The sequence below is a fragment of the Plectropomus leopardus genome, chromosome 7 (genome assembly GCF_026936395.1).
Source record: "Plectropomus leopardus strain MGB_pleo_1.0 chromosome 7, ASM2693639v1, whole genome shotgun sequence".
Lineage (NCBI taxonomy): Eukaryota > Metazoa > Chordata > Actinopteri > Perciformes > Serranidae > Plectropomus > Plectropomus leopardus.
In genome coordinates this window covers 8,571,691-8,594,682 of record NC_142182.1, presented here as the reverse complement: position 1 = coordinate 8,594,682, position 22,992 = coordinate 8,571,691, and the positions used below count along the sequence as shown (strand labels likewise).

Sequence of the window (22,992 nt, the reverse complement as noted above, 5' to 3'; positions counted from 1 at the left end):
ACAACCTCCGAGGTGAGTCAGCAAAAATGTAGCGGCTAGGCTAACATTAGCAGCAAGCTAGATAGCATTGGTCTAAATAATCATAACGTTAGGCTGTTGTGTTAGACGTGAATTTAAAAACAAGGCATACATGTATTATGTTGGTTATGATGTGGGCTGCTAGTAAATTAATGTCTCAGTAAAGTGGATTATCAGCCTATAAATTATTATGGTAAGCTAACTAATAGCCTGGTAGATGCTGTCTGTTCCGAGCATTATATAACCGTTATATTTACATATTTTCGGTCGCAGGTGTAACCAGTCAGAGACAGAGTCAGAAACATTCAAACAGGTGAGTAAAAGTGATTTTTAAAAGGGGTATTTGGGGTGTCTGTTGGGCTGTGGTGCCCCTGTTTCTAAGGTTGTTATTATTTGGGAGTCAGGTCGCCGCCGCGCACCTGTTTCATTGTGTTTGTGTGCACTTTTGTGGATGAACTGTGCGCGTGCTGCTGTGGCCGGACAGTTTTTGGGACATGGTGTTGTTTGTTGAAAAGTATTGCAGCTCCCTTGTTTCTTTATTTACTACAGTCTCCTGCCTTTATGTGGGAGAGGAGTGTTGTTGTAGTGAGTCGTGATGTTGTTGTACTAAAAAAGCCTGAAAAAGTCTGCGGTCATTTCAGCAGACAGTTAAATGTTCATCTCCTCTGCTCTCAGCTGCTTGTTGATCACTTTCTTTTTGACCTCTGAACTCTGCAAATACAACAACCCAGGTAACATATTCCTTGTAAAATCCAACACATGGCTGGTTCTATATACTATATACGTTTATTTGTATGTGCATGTCTACATGTGTGCTGTATAACAGTAGCGTGCAGACATTTTTTGCTAGTGTTACCCAAGTGGGGTGTAGTCTTACAGACAGTTTCCAAATCAATATGTGTGTGTCACCCGTTCTAAACCCGACCCAAACCCATATATATTTATAGATATATATATTTATATATAAGATAAGATATGATAAGATAATCCTTTATTAGCCCCACTGTGGGGACATTTGCATTGTTACAGCAGCTGTGAGGTACAGGATAAAAAAAGAAAGATACACTAGTAAAAAAATAATTGCAAATATAAAAAATATTGAATAGTAAAAAACAAGGTGCCAAGTATAATAAGAAAACAAGGTGCAAAAATAGTACCATAAAGTTACAAGGTGCCAACAACTCAACAGTCTAGAAAAAATATAAATATAAAAATATGCATAAGCAAACATACACACCAGTTGCACATGGAGCATAATTGCACATGTATGTGTGTGTATGTATACATATTTTCTAACAATAGTTATCTAAATCTGCTAATTTCTTGCAGTTTGCTGGACATGTCTTGCCAAGTTGCTCATTGCCCTTTTCCACATGTTTTTGAAATAAATCAAACCAATGTGCTCTGAGTTCAAATGTTTCAAATACTTTTTAAAGGCGTCTGAATGCAGCAGAAGAAAAGTGATATTGATCCAGAAGTGACTTAGGTTTCGTAACATGTATATACCTTTCCCAGTTCTCTTAAAAGCTTTGGGCCCTTTCGCACTTATGCGCCTAAATGTAAATTTCCTAAACGTGTGCGCCCTGAGGAAGACCGAAGGGCGCCGTGTGGATATAGTCAGGTCCTTAGTATCAAACATACTGGTTTCAATGTAATGTAAAAGTCTTTGTCAGTTTCTGTTCTTATGGTTTAAATGTATCCATGAAAGGATGGAAAGTTACAAAACAACCACCATACAAACACATCTGAAAGATTTTAACATGAGCAAAACTGTACTCCACTCCAAACACTTCCAACCACTGAAATTACTTATGAATCCCTCAGTAATACACTTTCCATGTGTACCACGGTATGTTACAGCGATGCAAGGCTCGCTATACTTCACCTCTGCGCTGATGTGTTTTCCAGAGCATCAGCGAGTGCTTTTCATCTTAGTCATCCGCCGTAACTCTGCCAATACACCCACAACAAAGACAACACACACAGCAACACATCAGTCAGGGTGCATGGGAGTCCAAACACAGCGAGCCACACACAGTCTAAACACCACACACAGTAAACACGTTTCTCAGCCATCCCGAGCACTTCACAGCCAACAAACACGCAGCCTGCTGGATGGATGATTGAGAAAACAATGCTGTGTTTTAAATGCAACATAAAACAGATAACAAAAAACAGCACTATAACTGCCATACTGAATGCAACAATGTACAGATCATTAAAGATTCGAAGGATACGCTGAGAAGGGCGAGAAGGAGAGAAACTATGCTTAACCCTTTGAAACCTGAACAAATTGGTTTAAATTCTTTCAAAAACATGGGGAGAAAGCGAAGAGCATCTTAACAACACATGGCCCCATGATGATATTATAGTTGTCTCCTTTCCACCTGAGTTGTGTTTTCTTGGTAAACTTACTGGTCTAAGTTTCAGTAGCAATACTGTTTTTAAATTCCCTAAGATTGCACTTGCTGTTGCAATAGCTCTAACATGGAAATCAGCCTGCCCTTCAGCTTTGCAAAATGGTTTTCAGAAATAATTAAGTGAATTAATTTGGAGAAAATAGCAGAGAGGTAGATACGATCAATTTATGAAGATATGGAAACCCTCTATTTGATAATATGGACTATTTTAATCTGCAGTTTATATAACCAGACTTAATGTAGACTCACTACCATACCTGTCATAGTATGCCAATGAAATATACTCTTGCGTTAATTTTTATCCTTGTTTTTTTTGTCATGTTTTATTAAATTTTATTTATTTGACCTTGCTGAAATGGTGGGCAAGGTAAATCTATAATTCTAATAATCTGTAACAACTTAATTTTGTTTCTTAAATCTAAAAAAAAGTATTTGAAATGGCCTCGAAAATGGTAAGATTGGAAAATGACCTAAAAAAGTGAATACATTAAAAAATGTGTATTTTTTTCTGTAACATGATTTTAAATATAGATTTATAATGATTATGAATATAGTTTTCTTTTTACTAGGTTTTTTTCATTTTCTAATAATAATGTTTTGTTACAACTTGTTGTTTAAAGTAGGAGAGAAAGGCCCTAGAGGCTTTAAAAACCCAAATTGTGGGTTATTCCAAATTCTCTTGAAATGTGCCATAAAACTTTCCATCCATTTACTGTAATGAGTGCAGTGGTGGTTTGGCAGATTTTCACTGAATCAACTGAACTGTGGAGCCAATAATGACAGGAAGCCTGAGGCATCAAACAGTGCACCTGCAAACTTTGCAAACTCTTCACGAGACACATCAATTGTGATTGCTGCTCGGTTAGGTAGTATCTCATTATTATGAATTTTAGAGAACGTTTTGAAGAATTCAGATTTAGTGCAGAAGCTACATCCTCGTATAGGCTACCATGAAAATTACAACCATATTTGATCCACAGGAGCACTCGGGATCCACAGCCCCCCTCCGGGATCGATTAATTATTTCATATCATTCCACAAGTAAATAAGACATAAGCCAGGAGATAATACACTTAATAATGAGAACACTATTTCTTTTACTATGCCCATAAGTTCTTGTAGCTCCAGTGCACAGATATGTTTGTTTTTATGCATTTTTGCAAACCATAAGTCATCTGCCACTGGCAGACTTTGGTATTTGGGTATAGCCCTAAATATTTTGTTTGTTATATTATTTTGAGTTTGCGCAGAGGTGAACTTTTTTCCCCTCAAATTCATATGAAGATCCAGTGTGTAGAATTTTGAGGGATATGTTTGCAGAAAGTGAATTAATAATGAATAAATAGTATGTATGTTTGTGTGTGTGTGTGTGTGTGTGTGTGTGTGTGTGTGTTATCACCTGAAAATAAGAATCATTGTGTTTTTGTTACCTTAGAGTGAGACATTTATATCTACATAGGGAGCAGGGCGTCGTCTACAAAGTCTGCCATGCTGAACTCCCATTTCACAGTTTCTACAGTAGCTCAGAAGGGACAAATCAAACACTGGCTCATTCGTGTGTACACTTTATTTGTGTTGGGCACTGTAGTTAGCTGCCCCTCTATGATGACAGTGTCGGAAAAATCGTCAGTTCTCATCGCAAGTCATCGCGTATTGCCGCTTTGTCAAAAGAGTCCCGCGTCTATGTCTGCTGGTGACGTTCGGGGATGGTGCAACCACTGGCGAGATTTCAACAAAAGCACATGGTGAGGATTAGGCTAAAAATGCAAGGGTGGTTAGATTTAGGAAAAAACTTAATGGTTTGGCTCAAAATTCATGTGGGAGGCAAACACGATTCCATTCCATGATGCATCACGACGCATCCTCAGTTTTTTCTATATTAATGCACACGGCCACTTATTCGTCAATAAACACAAGCAGTCAGCTAGCTTCGTTCTTCCGTAATTCAGTGTGACGTGGCTACTATACGGTACTAGTTGCTACCAGAAAGTTCTCTTAAACTGTAGAACTTTATTGTCCAGCTGTGGCCAGAAAATCAACACATCCCGATGCATCTAAGAAACAAATTATTTCAACACCCCTGGGATGCAGTGCAGAGATGAAATTGTCAGGTGTGAATAGAGACCAATCAGTAATTCTCCAAAACTTTTCATGTGACTCCCTGCGCTGACGCTCTGTGGTGCTCGGTATGGATTTTTTATTTGGTTAGAAAGTGTTGTTTCTCGGAGTTGCAGGGGTGTTTTTATTGGGCAGTTTATATGAGTCATGTCTCACAATAATCAAGGAGGTCGAGACACAAACAAAGAGCCATCTGCAGAGAGCTGATTACTTCCTGAAAGCAGCAGCGCAGTGCTGCATGTCCTGTGTGCTGGGAATCAGGCTGCTCTGAAGATCTGACGGAGTTAATTGGCTGGACACAAACAAACACGGAGGTGTGTGTGTGTGTGTGTGTGTGTGTGTGTGTGTGTGTGTGTGTGTGTGTGTGTGTGAGAGTCAGGGGGTAGTAGGGACCCAACACCTGTGTTGTAATTTCCACACTGTCATCTTGACTGACTTTATTTATTTATTATAGACATATTTTTCATAAAGATAACATTATCTGGATACAATATGTGTTAGACTCAGTGATGCTGGAACATCTGGGGTACATAATGTTTTTGATTTTGCTTTTGGGTGTTTTAGGGTAAGTTTCAAATGAATGCCCGAATATGTGCAAAAATGTTGGAAATGTAGTTTTAGATGGCCTTGACTTAAGGAATGGAGGCCAACTATGAAGTCTTTTCACAAGAAAAAGTTAAAATTATAAGTCAGATAAAAATAACTTAATTTTGTATTTTTTTTTAAATCATGATATGACTCCTTGGCAGATGTTGAAGTCATAAATTACATTATCCTATACTGTACAAGATGTAGTTTTTATATCTTTTTTTTTTTTTTAATTAAAGATTTAAAAAAATTGTTAAATTGTACTTTGTTTCAAATGGCCCCGTTACAGAGAGACATCAAAAGTCACATGACTCAGTCATGATAAAAGAATGGGAGGAGATAACATAAAAGCTCTGACTGTAAAATGTGTGTAGGCCATAACAGTGTATATGTAAGTAATCAGGAAATATGTCATTAAGGTTTGCAGTACTGTGGCCTACCTTTCAATTTATGTTTTATACTGAAATGAAGAAATTATTCCCAAATTAGCAAGAAATTAGTAAAAAGTTACAAAAAAATTGCCTGAAATTAGCAGTAAAAATAAAATAAGATTGAATTAAATTAAAAACAGAAAACAACCTGAAAAAAGGTGTGAAAAATGTGTTAAAACTTAAATAAAAATACTAAGTAGTAATACATGTCTTTACTCTACATGTATATATTGATTCTAAACATATATTAACTGTAATTGGAAAAATAGTTTTCCCGATATTTACCCCAATTATTTGAAATGTTTCTAGTGATTCTTACTCTCTCTCTCTTTTTTCTTTGCTAATTTTCAGGTCATTTTCTTGTCACCTTTTACTGATTTTTTTTTTGGTGCAATTTGCAGGACATTTAGTGCCAACTTGGTGTTGCCTTTTTAATAATGCTTTTGAAAGAAATCAAACCAATGTGCTCAGCGTTTAAAGGTTTAAATACTTATGAAAGGCATCTTGGTGGTGTAACTCTTTTCATTTATTGTCTGTCATATTCATATTGTCTTGTTTTTGTCTTTTGTTCTTGTTAAAGCTAGTGAGACTACAGTGAGGAAGGAAGCTGTATATAACTGAGCGTTGTCTATAGAAAGGGGTTTGGACGTGTCCGCATCAGAATCAGAAACACATTCATTGCCAGGAATTTGCCTTTGTGTTTAGTGCATAACCATAACAATCAAAATATACAAATCTGTCCTGACCCCCACGTTGGGAACCTCAGGTTTAAATGCTAACACGTGCATCTTGGACTCCAGCTCAGAATTTTACCTCCACTGTCAGTCAGCATTTTAATCATTTGAAGGTTTTGGGTGAGCCCCGAGAGGAGCTAATGGTGTTCACAACAATCACCAATGTGCAATGGATTGGAGTAATATAGCAAACTAGAAAATGAAGACTCAAGTTGTAACAAACTGGAAGTACACTTTACATAACTGGAATACAACATGTCTGCTCATATTCCCTTTAAAAGCATTGGGAGCATCCGACTCACATCATATGAATATACCCATTAGTCACTCCCAACGTGGGCTGAACACCTCCCTTACTCGTCAAAATGCAATGAAGTCTAATCTTTGATTGTTGGGGAACCAGACTGCTTGACTTTAACTCTGAAAATTTTCCATTTGGACAATAGTGCTGGTATGTACTGTAGACATGAATGCGCCCAAACACATGACTAGCACACCCACCCTGACAGCTAAACCTCACAAACCTCCTCACAGCAGGAGGGCTTTCAGGTTCAGGGAAAACAAAAGTTTTAAGAGGAAAACATGGGAGCCATTAAGTGTGAAAACTGTGAGAACACAAATTTCTGGCTTCAAAGGCCTGCTTCAGGTTGCCTTGTTTCTAGGCCGTGTTGTGAAACAGATGACATTCAGTAATGTGATTACTGCTCTGCGAGGCTGATGCTTTCCCAAAGCACCGCAGGGCATTTTTCCCCCCACTTGTTTTCAATGGTCGCAGCAGGTGCGTGTCTCCAATCAACAGCTCTGGCACCTCAGTGGCTGCCAAGTTGAACTTGTCTCAACTTTTCAATGTGAAAGTATCTCTTCTAACAGGCCCCGCACTGCACCACTACAACTCTGCACCTAAGTCTGATGGTGTATGACAAAGTCCTTTCTGAGGCAACATTTAAAATAGTTTGTTAAAAGTAAAAGTCCTGCAATCAAAATTACACTTATGTGAAAGAGTTCATCATACAGAAAGGCCCATGTCAGAATGTTAAATTATGTTTTTATTCCTTTGAAACCTGTAATGATTGTAAACCACATCAATCAATCAAATTACTTACTGACTTAATTAAATACTTCTATAAATAAACTCAAATCATGGATTGTCAAGCTTTTCATTTACATGTAACTACTGAAATATAATTCCTGCTATCAAGTCAACAAACAACACAATTTAAAAAAATACACAACCCAGAGATTGACCACAAATTTGCGAATTACACTAAATTAAGTGAATAACCATATATAACATAACCCAGCGCTTTCACAATAAAACTAAACTACATGAATGAGTAAAGAAGTTACCTTATTTTTATTCTTTAAAAAACGGGGAAAGTCAAAAATGTAAATTGCATCCTTGTTTTCAAAATGTGTTCATGTGGGAAAAATTAAATGACAATAATAAAACAATATGAAAATAGTTTTTAAAAAGTATATATTAACATAACTGCCTGCAGAATTTTTTTTTTGTATTTTCATGTTGTCAATAAGAGTTAGTTGTGAAAAGTAATATTTTTCAGTTGCCATTTTCTGGATTTCTTTAAAAACATATGATCAGTTTATGAAATATAATATTTTGTGGATTCAACCAGCAATAATCTTTGTCACCTCAAACACATACAACAATAAGATGCAGCACGTCAATGCACTGATAATATAATAATGTTAAAAATCATGGAGGATGTTTCACTCACACAAACTATTTTACTGCCTAATGAGCATATTTAGCTGTTAATACTTTGCCAGTAAGTAAATGAATACATTCAGCACCATGCAACACAATGCTTAAATGTTGGCATTACAGCAATAACAAAAGGGAAATGAACACACAGAAATAGGAATCGCCTATTAAATGAAATGAAAAAATGTGTTGGTGCTTTTGAGGATTTGTCTCACACTTTGTATACTTTGTATAATTTACTAAAACTACTGTATAAAGAGTATTCATTTCTTCACCCACGCACACACTGTAGCCTGTCTGACAGAGAACAGAGCTGATTTAAGACCAGCTGACAGATGACACATTGACCCAGTGCTCAGAGAGACTATCCTGTAACTACAAAACCACACGCTCCATCCAAGTTCTCATTAGTAGGTTCACTCCAAAGTAGCCCAGATGGTTCAGGCTGATTGATTATTGTTTCTAAATATAGATTAGAAAACAACATGTTACCCTGCCAGCACCCTGTGAGAGTGGCCCAGTACCAAGTATGTGTGTTTGTTCCCTTTATTCCCCCTTCCTATCATTGCCATACTCCAACACAGCTGTTAACAAAAACACAACTGACAGCAACACGACTGAAGAGTTTTAAGTTCTGCTGGGGAACTCGAGAGGCTGCATCACACCACACAACAAGACGGAAATGTTCAACAGAATGAACATTATTTTGGAGGATTTTCATCTTCTTAGAGGTGGCAAATATGTAATTGGTTCAAAGAGTGGCACCGGAGAGCATGCAAGGGTGCAGGGTCATTAAAGGCTCAGGCTTACGTCCAGGGTACCTTCAACAGGGCGGTCACGGGGAGCCATGACTATCCCCGCCCCCCCAGCACAAATAAGGCCTACATTACTTGAAGAAACTGTGGCATGCTCATTTTTTAGAACAAAGGTAGTGATATCTTGTCAAACTAGACAATCTAAGGCATCCAGTGTTACCAAATATGTCTGCATGGCTTGTCCGTAAGGGGGCAAAATAACCAACCCGTTCTCATCCCGAACTCGTAAAATAGTGCTGCTTTGCCAGTGCTTTTTGCGTAAGAGCATGATGCCAAAAGGCACCTTTGGTGTGCATATTAAATGCAGCTGGAAGGCGCCAGGTGAGAATGCGGCCAAGTAGAACTGATTGAGGTGTTTTATACACCACGCGACAGCCGGTCGTGACCTGACACCGCCCACTGCATTTCATGTTTCGTGTCCACATGAAATGCAGTGGGCGGTGTCATGTTGAAACTCTGCTGATTACAACGTCATACAATGACCATGAAAATGCCTATGGGGGGGCAGGGGCAGAATGGGTCCAACAAACCCGAACTTTCATGCGGGAGCCGTCGTCATGTCGTGTTAGCTTCCCATTGAAATATAATGTTTTTTTTCTACACTTTACCATGTGCCTCCTTCCTCTAATCCTAACCATCGGGGCCAGCATGTGTGTTTGTTGACGTCCTGGCTTTGCTTTCCGTGTGCTTTTGTTGCCTAAACATAACCACATGCAGCGTAATCCTGCTACGTGATTGTGTTGACATAACATTAGCAGCATCGCGGAGCGTTAACAGCAGAGGCAGAAGGATACGTAGAGCGTAATATGTGGACACGTAAGTCCACTGCAAAGTAGCAATTAGTGACACTTTGGGATAAGAACTTTGTGTAAAGCATTCCTGTAAAAAATAACACACTTCAAATGTTTTTCTTGCCCAAATGTGCTCAGTTGAAACAACTTTTACTTGAATATTTGTAAAAACAGTTTCATCAGTTTCAACTTTGTTACGCAGATATTTGCAAAAACAGAATAAAGTGTGAAGAAGAGGACTTGCTTTGGTCAGCAGGTTACAAATGATACCAGGTTGTGTGTTTTTACAGTATGACAGGCTCTCAACTGGTGGATCAGTTTGAACTGCCATGATTAGGCTGTGCCACTGGCGAGATCTCCAGTTCTGTCGTCTTTTTTTCAATAGTTCTTAAAGAGATTTAGATGCTGGTTATTAGATGTCAATATATACCAAAATATTTTATTCAGTGTTGCATTGAGGTACATGTACTGCAGGACCGTGTGAAAGCAGTGTGATTATGTGACTGTCTCCCACGTGTAAAACAGTTGTGTTTGATAAAGAGCTCTCCTCGGCGCGGCCTCAGACAGTTGGGAGCCTCACCTGTTACTTGTTACTCACAGAGAGAGAGAAAGGTATTTGTTACACTCAGCCATATTACTCCTAAGCCGCCGTCTTTTTAGAGCGAAGAACGCAGACCAATGCAGAGATCATTTTGATATTTGTAGAGAACAGTGTGTGGATCAAAGCGAGGCCGGCGGCTGTGGGTTGCAGGTGACTGGGGAAAAAAAAATATGTTTCATTACAGAATTCCAGCGCTCGGCTGGGAGCATAGAAACAGAATAAATAGAAGTGATTTGGTTTGGCTTGTTAAGGTTAATAGTGGATAAAATACACTTTAATGATAAAATTAAACATCCCCCAAAGGGAAATCAGCAGCAAACAGCTGTTCAACATGTTGGACCTGATTACATCACTATTATTCACTACAATAATTACTTTCCAAAAGATGATGATCCTCATACTCCCACGTCCCTAAAAAGCCCACAAATAATACATCATATATTAACAATGCCTGACCACTGGGTTGTGGCTCACTGGTAAGCCAAGTAGAGCCATCTAGTTAGCTGGGTAAGACCATCCTGATGACCAGAGTTCAACATTCGCTGTGCCTATTCAACACGTTCTCATCCAACATGTTCTCATCCAACACGTTCTCATCCAACACGTTCTCATCCCAACTGGTGTCGCTTTGTCATTAGTGTCTACTTAGGACTTTTTAGGTATCCTTCTTCGTCAGCTGTTTATGCTCCAGGAGAGCCCCAAACACTTTCCAGAAATTAAAATCTAATCAGAGCCAATCAGGCATCTGTACCGTAGTTGACAACATAAGCAGGGAGTTGTATTTGATGAGTTGAAATGCAGATCAGCAATGGTGGCTCGCTCAGCAACAAACACTAACTCTCCCATCAGTAAACACAGTAATAAGTGATGTTAAATCAGTAATAGAGTCAATAACAACAACTAAACAAGAACAAGAGGATGCACTCACTGACTTTCTCAGAGGAAAAGGCGTTGCACCATTTTTCTGACTGGATTTGGCCAAAGCTCAGTTTACTTGCTGGCTCTGTTTGTGATGATGAAGATGTTCAAATCCAGTTCAAATCCAGTGTTCATTGTTGTTTCACCACTTATTGGCTAGTAGAGGAGCAGATATGAGGGGCCACAAAGCTGAGGGATCATGGCCACGCAGATTGATGTTTACAATGCTTCGGACAGACAACAAGGAGGCTGCCAGCTGGGATTCAGCAGTCCAGTATCAGTATGCCGGCAACGGCAGTGTATCGCGAGATACACGTCTCATACGAATGTCAAGCCTGTTCTCATTCCCAACTTGTTGAATACTGACACTTTTTTTAACACTTTATTTATTACGATTTTTCAATGTATCAGATAGGGCATTAACATAAGATATGATCTCAAAGTACAAAAACGAGCAGAAGTGTAAAGAGACAAGGAAGGAAGAAAAAATTTGAGAAAAAAGAAACAGACAATTGACAATGTTTTTGGCGAAATCTTTCACTTGTGTTGAAATGCAGCTGGACGGCGTCAGGTGAGAGCACGGCCAGACAGAAACAGTTGCGGGTTTTATCACACGTCGGCAGATGGACTGCACCTATCGCATCTGCATGACACACGTCAGGACAGCGTGAGGTTGAAATGCTGCCGGTAACAACGTAGTATATATTTTGCTGCCACAGAGGCATAAAAATTCTGATGGGGGCATTGCTTCATGATGTGAACATTAACTTGTATAGCCCTAAATACTTCTGCTTTATTAAAATATAAAAGGTAGGTCTTTATAGTATTTTTATGTGGTGGTATTGATACTTAAAAAGAATCAGGCTGCTCCCAACAATGTAAAGGTCTGCTACTACAAGAAGTGCCTCAGCGGCCACAGCTCCTCCTTCAGCTCCTGCCAAAACAATAATACCTGGTCTGTAGTGCATATTCTATGCTGTGGAATAAGAGTCTGCCTGTCTCACATGTACATGGAGAGCCAGAGGAGGAGAACATGTGCTTTGAGTTTACAGAGCCTTTAGAGTGGAGGCCAGTTGGAGCAGAGAAACAAGGCATTCAGAGAGGGGAGGAGAAATGCCAGGGCTGGCTTGGCTTCAGGTGTGTGTGAAGACAAAGATCTGTGGACGTTTCATCTCGGTTTCCATCAGAGCGCAAGGAGTGGTGCGTGTCCTCTGTTTCGACGCCATGAATGCCCTTCAGTTGTCTCGGCTCTGCGGAGTCCAGTGTTAAACGCTGACCAAATAATTTATTGTCATTATTCAGGATGCAATGCTGTTGTATTGTGTATTCTTGGACGATGTTACGGAAGATCTATTGTTACGTACTGCAGGGGAGAGCATTGCAGTCCAGATGTGCAGTAGAACAATCAATATGCTTTTCTGTGAAAAGATGAGAAGTTGAAACATGGAAAGCTCAGTCGGTGTTTTTTTTATGGCACAAATATTCATTAGACATGCTTACCTCACTTTCAGGAACGAACATAACACAGTTTGTGCAAGTTCTGAAAATCTGCTATTTGGCCAAAAGTATGTGGACACTTGAACACTTCCTTTATTAATGGGCTGCTGAAACAGCCTCCACTCCTCATGCTGAAGCTGCTGCAGAGATTAACTCATTCAAACACCGGAGCATCAGCGAGGTCCACACTGATGCTGGGTGGGGTTGAGGTCAGTGGTTTGTGCAGGCCAGTCAAGGTTTTCTACAATGAACAGGAAAAAAGGTTATTATAGTTAATTAAAGTTAAACAGAAAGTTGTTGTTGTTTATTTACTAAAATAAAAATTAAAACTAGACATTAGAAAAAAGCTAACTGGAATGATATTGTGTATTCAAAGTACAAACTAAAATTAAATATACAGGAAATGTCTTTAGTTTTTGTCATTTTGGTCAGTTTTGTCAACACAACAAGCATGAGGAGGCATCGTTGCTTAATATGTTCATTGAGACTGGGATGTCTACACGACTGTGATAAATAAATAAATAAAATACTGAAATGAATAAAAATGAAACTAATACTGGACATTTTTAAACAATGGAAACTAAACTGAAACGAGGAAACCACTCTGGAAACTGATTGAAACTAAACTGAACTGAAAACAAAATTATTATCATTTTCGGATGTGGTATAAAGAACAGTGAGGCGGCACAATGACTCATTATTACCACCTTGAACAGGCAATGTAAATTCAGCTAGTGAGAGAAAGAGAGGGAATGCCATAATGACAATATCCCCTCAGGCACAAGGCATGAAACTGATATTTGTCCTGTCAATAACTCTAACACCTAACCCTAACCCTAACCCTAAATGAAACTAGTTTCAAAAATGCTAAACTGTTCCTTTAACAATTTAGAACCGGTATTGACATCAGTTTTGTTGAGCTCAGATGCTTCTTACAGGCAATTAAACCTCTGAGACCTGCAAAATTGGATTGATTTCTTTTTAAAATACGGGTACAAAAAGGTAATGAGTACCTTGGCAACAAATGTACGGCAAATTGGAAAAAAAAAGAAGAAAAAAGCAAAGAGTGACAAGAAAATGACTTGAATATTAGCTGTGTTTGTGGGGAGGAAGACTATTAGATGTTCCCAAAAAATTGGGAAAAAAGTCCACACAACTAATTCATAATTCTTATAATTACATTTTTCAATTATGTTACAGAAAAAATAGCACATCCTCAATGTTATTTTCGTGGGGTTTTTGTGCTTATTTTCAGGTAATTTTCTTGTAAGTTTTTACTATTTTCTTGCAAATTTTCCAGCCATTCATTGCCTTCTTCCCATTTTTTTGAAAAAAATCAAGCCAATATGTTCAGGTTTCAAGGGGTTAATTGTAACTTAGGGGCTAAGACAGAACAGCCCCAGACAACACTGTTTCAAGAAATGACATTTTTGTACTACTAATTTGCAAAAGCAAAACACAATTTATCTCTTTTCTAAAGTTTATTTCATTAACATATTTATGTGCCAAGTTTCAAAAAGTGTACGTATTTTCACAGATAATGTATTTCATTAGTTCTGACAAACGACTTACGATCCCCTTATAGCAACTAAAGCATGATATGGTTTTTTTTTTTATGGTTCTGTTTCGGCTCTAACAGCACTTGGTTAAGATTTTGAAGTTACCGTGGTGTTATGATCATGGTTAAACATGTTTTCACTCGTTTTTCATTCAATATTTGTTTTTGTATTTTGTCATTAGTAATAACTAAAATCCCAATCTTTCCATAAAATCATTTCCAGAAGTCGGGGTTGCCACGTAACAACAAGGCTACAGATTTGCTAGGCACACCACATAGCCTGTTGTGGTAGTTTTTATCTTTTCATATGAAAGGAAACTAAATTGAATTAGTATTTTCAGCAGCCTTACACAAACACATTTTGAGCTGGTTGCTGTGTGATGCCAGTTTATACTCAACACATACAAAACAAAACGACCTTCCAAAACTGACAGGTGGTTCAAATAAACACAAGCTGGGTAATCAAAGCCTTGATCTGTTCCCTGGCATTATCTAACAGATTGATATTACACTGTTTGGCAGTGTGTCTTCTAACATCTGAATTTACTGGAATTAATATGTCCAAAAAAGTGAAATGCCACGCACGAGTAGGGAGGGCCGCTTTTTCCATTTGCAACAATTGTTCTGGCAGCAGCTCAGTCAGCTGAAGCTGCAACATGATGGTACGCTATAGGAACGTCAGATCTGTGTCTATCCCCGACTGAACCTTTGTTCAAGATTAACAATGTCATCCCCACCGCTGTTAAGGCTATAGCAATGACAAAGTGTGCTATTGTAGTTTTGTTAATCCCAGACACTACAAAAAAAGTAAGGTGAAATGGTCAGTTTATTAGCATATGAAGGGGAGGCTAGACACTGGGAGGCTTTTACCTCTGCCCTTTTGCTGTTGTTCTGTAGAGGGAAAGGTAAGCGACATTAGATGGGTTTCCATTACAGATTTGCACAATACTCAAGTGATATTTTGGAAATGTCGATAAAACACACTTGTGAGAGGACTGCGTTTCTATTGAGTGATGTTATGCGTCTTCTCTCGCTATAACATTACAAGAAGCATAATAATAGTAATAACAATTGTAGCAGTAACAATAATAACAATAATATTAATAATAACATAATAATAATAATAATGATGATGATTGATGACTATTATTATTATTAATTGTGTAAATGTACATTTTTCCAGGGGATAATTCTTGAAATATTTTTAGAATGACATGGGCATTGACAAAAATCTTTTTAAAACAACTCTGCAACATTTACTACATTAGTATTATTGGTAATAGTAGTAATAATAATAAATTTATATATAAAGCACCTTTGGCATACAAAGCAAAAGCAGAGATTGGATACTTTGGAGACAAAACAGAAGGACAAACAGTCTTACTAAACACAAGCAAGACAAAATCAGGGTAGAGTTAGGATGAAATTAAAACAACAGGGCAGATAATGCAAGATGCAGGACGCAAAATGTGAATATAAAATAAAACAAACAAATAGACCAAAAGCAATAAATGCTCAAATAAAAGGAAATAAAATAAATTAGTGCACATCAAGTACACTGATTAACATTTACACAAAAGTCAAATTAGTGAAGAAAAAAAAAAGGCTGCCTCGTGTCGGATGACGTCACACCACGTCCGCCTGCCCTTTCTATCCGTGCGCGAGCTCGAGAGTCCAAAGTATAAAGTAGCGCGAGCGCCTTAACAGGGGGGGAAAAAAGTATAGTCGATAGAGAGGGACGCATAGAGAAGCGCACACATACACACACACACACACACACGCATGCAGAGACATATTTCAGTGTCCAACGGAAAACTGGCTCATGTGTGTACATGTACACACAGAAGAGTGGACATCTTTACAAGTTAACCAGGAGTAGATAGCCGAAAATGGAGCGGGAGTTATGGATTTAACGCGTAGAGGACTTGAAATGGGCGGTCTGCCTCTGCCGCTGCTGCTGCTGCTGCTGCTGTGGAGTTGCCTGCTGTCGGCGGTTGACGGTACGTTGACTTTTTGTTCACAACATGGATCCTTAGGGACCAAGGACGGGAGCCACCGGGGCGAGAAATGATAGAAAACACAGCAGTTAACATGCTGAGTCCCTGTTGTGTCTGTGCGCTTCAGTCCCCTCTTGTGTCCCCGCGGTGAGACGAACCAAACCGCTAGCTGTGATTCCTTGTCTCAAAGTTGAGGTTTTTATGTCCCTAGGGTAGCAGACAACAACACAGTAGTTGCTATGAAACTCTGGAAACTCTGCCCGTGAGACACTCTGAAGGATAAACTCGGTGTAACTAAAGTGTCCCTCACGCTTTGTGCAGCCGGTGGAGTGGATGAGTTTGTGTGTCGGAGCAGAAATGAAGTTTGAAGCCTTGCTGGGCTATTTTCTCGGCCTCGGCAGCTCCAGCCATTCCTGCTCGGTGTCGGGTGTCACGCACACTTTCTGCTTTGATAGTGAAAAAGAAGCCGGAATGTCTTTTAGAGAGAGAGAAAACACTGCTGGATAACAAACAGATTTTCTCCCTCTGTTTCGTTGTCTTTATAAGCCTTACTTTGTCCACTGACTGATTTGCGGTCTTACTATTTAATGTTAAAGTGGACAGTCAGAGGCGGAGCTTAGCTTTCTCTCATATGGATGCAAAGCATTACATCAGGTCTTAAAGCTCTTATGTGTCTGCTCGCATCTTAAAACTTTCATATTTTACACACTTTAATAGCTCGTGTATAACCCAGACACAATACCTCTATAACTCCCTGTATGCTCACTCAGTGGTCCAGAAAAAGATGCAGGTGTTAACTTTAAATCCAGATCTGGCGACAAGAGTCGTTTTTCAGGAAAGACTTAGTCTTTGCTTTGCATTTTAAAAGCTACCCTGTCATGTAGGGATGGATTGATTAGGGTTGGGTATCAATTGTTTTTTTTCTCTAGATACCGGTGCAACAACAACACTTTCAGAATAGTACCGTGCCTAAAGTGATACTTATTTTAAAAAGAAAGCATAAAAAGACAGTCAATGATGTTAAAAGACTTTTTTGTCATTGCAAAGGCAAATTTATTTAAACTTGAAATTAAACTATATATTAACTCCCAACAGATTCAAGTGTACTTAAATATCTAAACATGTAAAAATACAAAACAATGTTAACAAATTCACATAACACAATCACAGAATAAATCAACCTCACCCAGCTACAACAATTAAAACTAGATAACAGTAATTAATAACAGCACAGTAAATCTGAGTTGGGATCAATAATTGTCTCACTAACTCAGCAGCCACAAATTTCTCCATTCATCTATTGATATTATTATAACGACTGAGATTGTCAATTGTGATAACTGTTATGAGAAAAGCTGGTCCACTTTAACAGTCCTGCTCAAGTGAGTTTGCTAACTTCTGCAATCGCTGCAGCCTCACTGTCACCGTCACAGGCGGTTGCATAGGAACTCGTGCAGTATTTCAGTACCCAACGCTGGGTATCGATAAAGTTTTTTTTCCCCACTCCGATCCAAGTCATTTGATATTGAGTATCTGCTGATACCAAGTCCAATACTCGTAGTTACCCGGATAATACAACTGCACAATTCACTCTTCAAGTTCTTCAAAGTTAAAAAAAAATAACTCCAGAATAAATGCTCGACAGGTTAATAGCTCTGAAATGCAATACAAGAAAAAAAGTCTGCGTGCAGTTTGTAAGGGTTTTTTTTTTTTTTTTTACAAAATAAAGTAAAAAAGTAAACATATTTTCATACGGCTCTCATCACAGTTCCACTTAGTGTAGCATTCGTTTTTCTACAAAATATAAGAATAAACAAATTAAAATGTGTCTTCAGAAATGTATTTAAAATCCACTTAGTGCAGCATTTTAAGAAAAGTACATAATGCTATAAATATAATCACAATGCAACTTCAAAGCAGTGTTATAGCTGGACTATAACAATACCAGTCACAACAATGAAAGTTTTGCTTATTGTAACTTTATAGTAAAACGAATTCACTAAAAATGAACAACAAAGAATTTAATTCCACTTTGCTGATCATGAAAAAAATCAGTTTCTACTGATTAGCAGCATTACAATAAAACTTGTTGCAAATTGTGCTCTTTGTTGACGACACCTGTGTGATGGCGGATGTAAACAAAGGATTGGGCGGGGCATGTGCTCAAAATAATCCCGATTGGTCAAAAAATGCATTGATCACGCCCACTACAGATCGGATGGGGAAATCCTTATTATCGTGTAACTGTCAGCATGTATCTGAAACTATAACGGTGCACACCACTAGTTTGACAGGACAGGATGGGTCACAGAGAGTTTACCTGACTGAAGGTTATACTCAAACTTTTGACTCTTGCTTGATATGCCAGTTAGAGCAGTGTGACCTTCACTGTCCGCTCATATTTTTATGTGAAAGATTTTTCTGAGTCTGCTTCCTGATGATGTTTCGCTAAACCAGGCAAACATGACTTCTACGAGTCCCAAAGGTCAGAGCTCAAATAGTATTCAAGTTTCACTGTATACAGGTTAAATTCTGAAGAGATAAAACAGTTTTAGGAAAGAATGATTAAACTGAAAAATGGTATAATATAAAATTTCCAGCAGGCTTTCAGCAGGGGCTGCATGTTATTCAAAAAACCCCAATTGCCATAAATTTGACAGATACACAGAGTGATATGAGTCAAGATTATATAGTGGGAGTGGTATTTTTTGCCTCTTGTTTTTACTGGGGAAAAAACATAATGTGATTTTTTTGCTGCCAATTTTGATACCAAACAAGCACCTTCCCTTATGTCTGGTATATGATTTGTAGGCGGAGTCATCTATGTAGCACTGCAATGCGTCATTTATAATGGCATGTTGTGAAACATTTTACTTTTATCAAAAATTACCGCTAAAAAAATATTATTATGTATTTGACAATTTTCTAATAATTTTCTCCTTTTTTCCCTCACGTCATATTTCTTGTCACCTTTTACCAATTTTTTGCAATTTGCATGAAATTTCTTGTCAAGTTTCCCATTGTGCTTTTCCCATGTTTTTGAAAGAAATCAAACCAATCTGCTCAGCTTACAAAGATTTAAATCTGAACGCTGTGCAAGAAAACTGATGTCAATTCAGATTTTAAAGGGTCAATGATGTAAACCGTGTGTAAAATTGGCCGTCCGCTGGGAGCAAAAAGGTTCAATACTGAATCAGTCGATGTGATTGGCTGTTTTTGTTTCCGTGAGGAGAACCATGTTTAACACCAAGGTGACCATGTGTATGCACACTTCACACCCACTGGCCAAAAACACCAAAGTAGTTTCAGTACACTGCAAGGTAAACATTACAGCTATGTGTGTGTGTATACTATATGTGAGACTGCCAGATCACTCAGTAGATAGTGTGAGTGTTTATTTCTAAATTATACTAGACTATGTTTACACAACGGCGTCTAATCCTTGAAAACGCTATATTTGCGTGAAGACAGCAGACTCTCTTTTTCTACGCTGTGTTTTAAGATTTTATTGTCATATGCTGAGTGAAAATACAGCAGTTTACGCCATACAGCAAAACTCATACTTGTCAGTCTCCCATGACACAAAACAATGATAAAATTAGAATAAAACTTAGATTAAAGAAATAAAATAGGCTGAAACAAAGAACTAAATTAAAAACCTAATTAATGCAAGGTGCACTACATACAAATATTGCAAACACTTCTTGCAGGAAACGTTAAACTTTTGTTGCAGCTTGGCCTTTTGTTCACAGGACAACAGCGTTTTGGGACCCTAAAACCGAAAACTTTTGAAACAGGGTTCCAGAGTGTTATCATTTTGAAAACGCCACTCCTTCTGTTGCCGTGTAAACTGGCAATGCGTGGATCCTGGCGCTTTTGGTTCTTGTATGCGCTCTAGTGATCGTCTTCTTTTTTGTTAAAAACTCATGTGTTTCCGGTTGTTGTTGCAGATCCGTGTACACAATGATCGTTTTCAAAATTTTATCGTATGAACATGAATTTATTTAAAAATGCAAAAGAAAGACATTTTAGTAGAGCCATTCTCATCTAAACTTGCAAACAAAGCAACAAGCAAACAAACAAAGAACGTTTGCAGAGTTGACAGCGAGGGCCACCACTTTCAGTTGAAATCTTTTTCCATTGAATATGAAACTGTTGTATTTCTATAATGTGTATGTGTTTTTTTTTCTTTTACTAACCTATAAATGCCAGAAGCAACTGACCCCGGAGTTTATTCACATGATCTAATCTGGCCCCTATTCTAAAGGCTTGGACACCTCTGGACTACACACTATAGCTTTGTTTTGGGTGGCATCTTTCCTGTCCCTTTTCTGCTCTGTTGATGTACTGCACGCGTATTGACAGTTCTGATTCAAGAATGAACATTCACTTTGTTACACACGAAGCAGGAGAAAATAATTCAATAATAGGATTACAAAAAATGTGTACCATGGACAATATATTATTGTGTAAAACATATATTGAACTCGATCAAGTGTATTATTGCAGGAGGTTCTATTACGTCATATTTAATTATTAAAACATGATGTGGCGTATCTGACATTAGTTTGCATGATTGGTCAATGGTAAGACACACAAGAGTTGTATAACTTTTTCAACTGTCAAATTGCAGTGTAAGGCATAGCGTATACATTTTCCTCATACGACAAAGGCCTGTCACTTTGACATAATAGCCTGTTTTAGCGTGTTAGCAATGTGTGTTAGAGATGGCGCTGCTGTAAAAAGTGTAGTGTAAATTCATTCATTTGTTCATTTATTAAGTCCAGGAATGTTTGTGTGGTGTATATGGACATTGCAGCACTTTGAGTGGACTTGTATGTTCTGTTCAGTCTTCAAGTTGCTGCCAGCGGTGCTTTCAGGTCTCCCTGTTTGTGTAATCAATGCAATTCATAATGTGTTTTGTCTTCAGTTGTTTCGTTAATATTTCTTCAAACTGGAGATGACAAGACATCCCATTCATATTGAGCATGTGGGGGTGGGACTAATAAAGACAGACAGACATTGTTTTGAACTGGAGGGCAGAAGGTTGTGATTTTAAAATGCACATGCATAGTGAATTGCAATTTGTTATTCAAAACTCTTTTATAGAATCAAAAATCATGTAATTAAGCAGCCGGCTGGGCTTCAATGATCAGTCGTCAATATGGTCGACAGCTGGCGCTCATTGAAAGCTCTGCTCATATAATGATGGAAAAAATGTAAATCTTAAAATTCTTCTCATTTGACTCCAACAAAAAAAATCAAAAGTCAGCAGCAAACCCCTTAAGCTATGTGCTACCAAATATGATTTACAGATTAATAGAAGATCCACTTAATAGCTTTTTCTGGAGCTCTCAACCACATTAGATGGTTAATTGCCATGAAGGTGGCTCAGTCAAAGTACTATATCCATAATCAAGAATAAATGTTTACCTTTTACTACCATCATTTAAAACCAGGATGTCTTCATCCATTACTGACTCCTGTCATGATTGTGGACAGGGATCCAAGGCAAGACAGTATTTGACACTGTTGCTGTGTGATTCAGTGAGATGACAGACAAAGAACTCACTTAGCAGAGTGTGTTTGGTGAGATTATTAAAGGATAAAACTGGTGTTGGTTTATCTTTGTTATTTCTGTTACAAAACCCCCGAAAAGACCAAAACCAGCCAGTCTGTGGAGAGCAACTCAGTATCAGGCAGACTTCACTGCATATGCTCAGTGATGTTGTTTCATGTACAACTTGCTAGTTTTGCAAGCTGAGAAAGTTGCTGTAAAGCCCTCTGAGGCATTTTGCGATAATGGGCTTTATAAATAAATTTGACTTGACTTGAAATGGACAAGAGACAGTTAGTGTGTTTAAGGTAGACCTCATGGGTCCAACTATGACTGCAGGTCTGCTTTTACAAATTTGTTCAATTATTTTGAATGGCTTATTTGGTAATGCATTACTAGCTAACAGTTCAAGGCGGGAATATCATGCTGTTATGCTGATGATGACGTGTTGTGTGTATGGCTGTACCCGACTCAGAATTATGCCAGTCGAATCAGATTTTGCAGTTCATTTTCCATGCAAAGTTTCAAAGTTCGAACGGGGCTTGTCGGGATGTTGTGCATGACAGCGGCATTCGTGTAATACAGTAAACAAGCTAACGCTGCTAACGATGGATCTTAAATGTGCAACACCATTTTTGCTGATATTAAATATCAACAAACAAACAACAAAAGCCCAAGACTGCATCGTATTATCCTCCTTTGAGCTGTAAATTCACCATTTGTTCACCTTACAGTATGGTCTCTTTTTCCCTCCGTTCTGCTTCAGCAGGTCCCCAGAAGTTCACTGCACAGCACAGTTACTAGCAAAATAAAAAATAAACAACTGCTCAATCTCAATTTAGGGGTCTCCGAATGATGATTCAAATCTCCGTCTTTCAAGGGGCAGCCCTAGATGCCACAGGGAGCCACTGGAGAGAGGCCAAAGGGCCACATGTGGCTCCGGAGCTGTAGGTTGCCTAGCCCCTGGTACTAGTATTGATAACTTTAAAATTATATTCAGCCCTTAGAGTCAGAAGCATTCAGGTGACTTTTCTTTGTCCGAGCAGGCCCAGAAAGAGGTACAGTCAGCCACCTTATCAGGTGATGTCATGTTCAGGATGTTGGTCAAAGGAGATACCGTACATGAAGCAGTGAGTAAGTAAGACAGGGTCAATGAGATGTTTGAACTCGGCTGAGTTAAGTAGCCAAACAAGTTCTCAGGCTTGGAGACACATAATGATTTTAAT

The 22,992-nt window shown here is 38.4% G+C and overlaps 1 protein-coding gene across 2 annotated transcripts in view; it reads left to right on the top strand.

The window, feature by feature from the left end:
• Positions 1-311: 311 nt before the first annotated feature.
• lrp5 (low density lipoprotein receptor-related protein 5) overlaps positions 312-22,992 on the top strand; it is a 94,256-nt gene continuing 71,575 nt past the window's right edge. Inside the window, exon 1 of one of the 2 annotated variants that reach the window (XM_088079788.1) lies at positions 312-331. Coding sequence is in view for 1 of the 2 variants with exons in the window: in XM_042495472.2 (XP_042351406.1) it covers positions 16,116-16,212 (97 nt within the window). In the remaining variant the exon portion in view is untranslated. Of the gene's footprint in view, positions 332-15,278; positions 16,213-22,992 lie in introns of those variants that run through there. The other variant, XM_042495472.2, reaches the window with a different exon arrangement.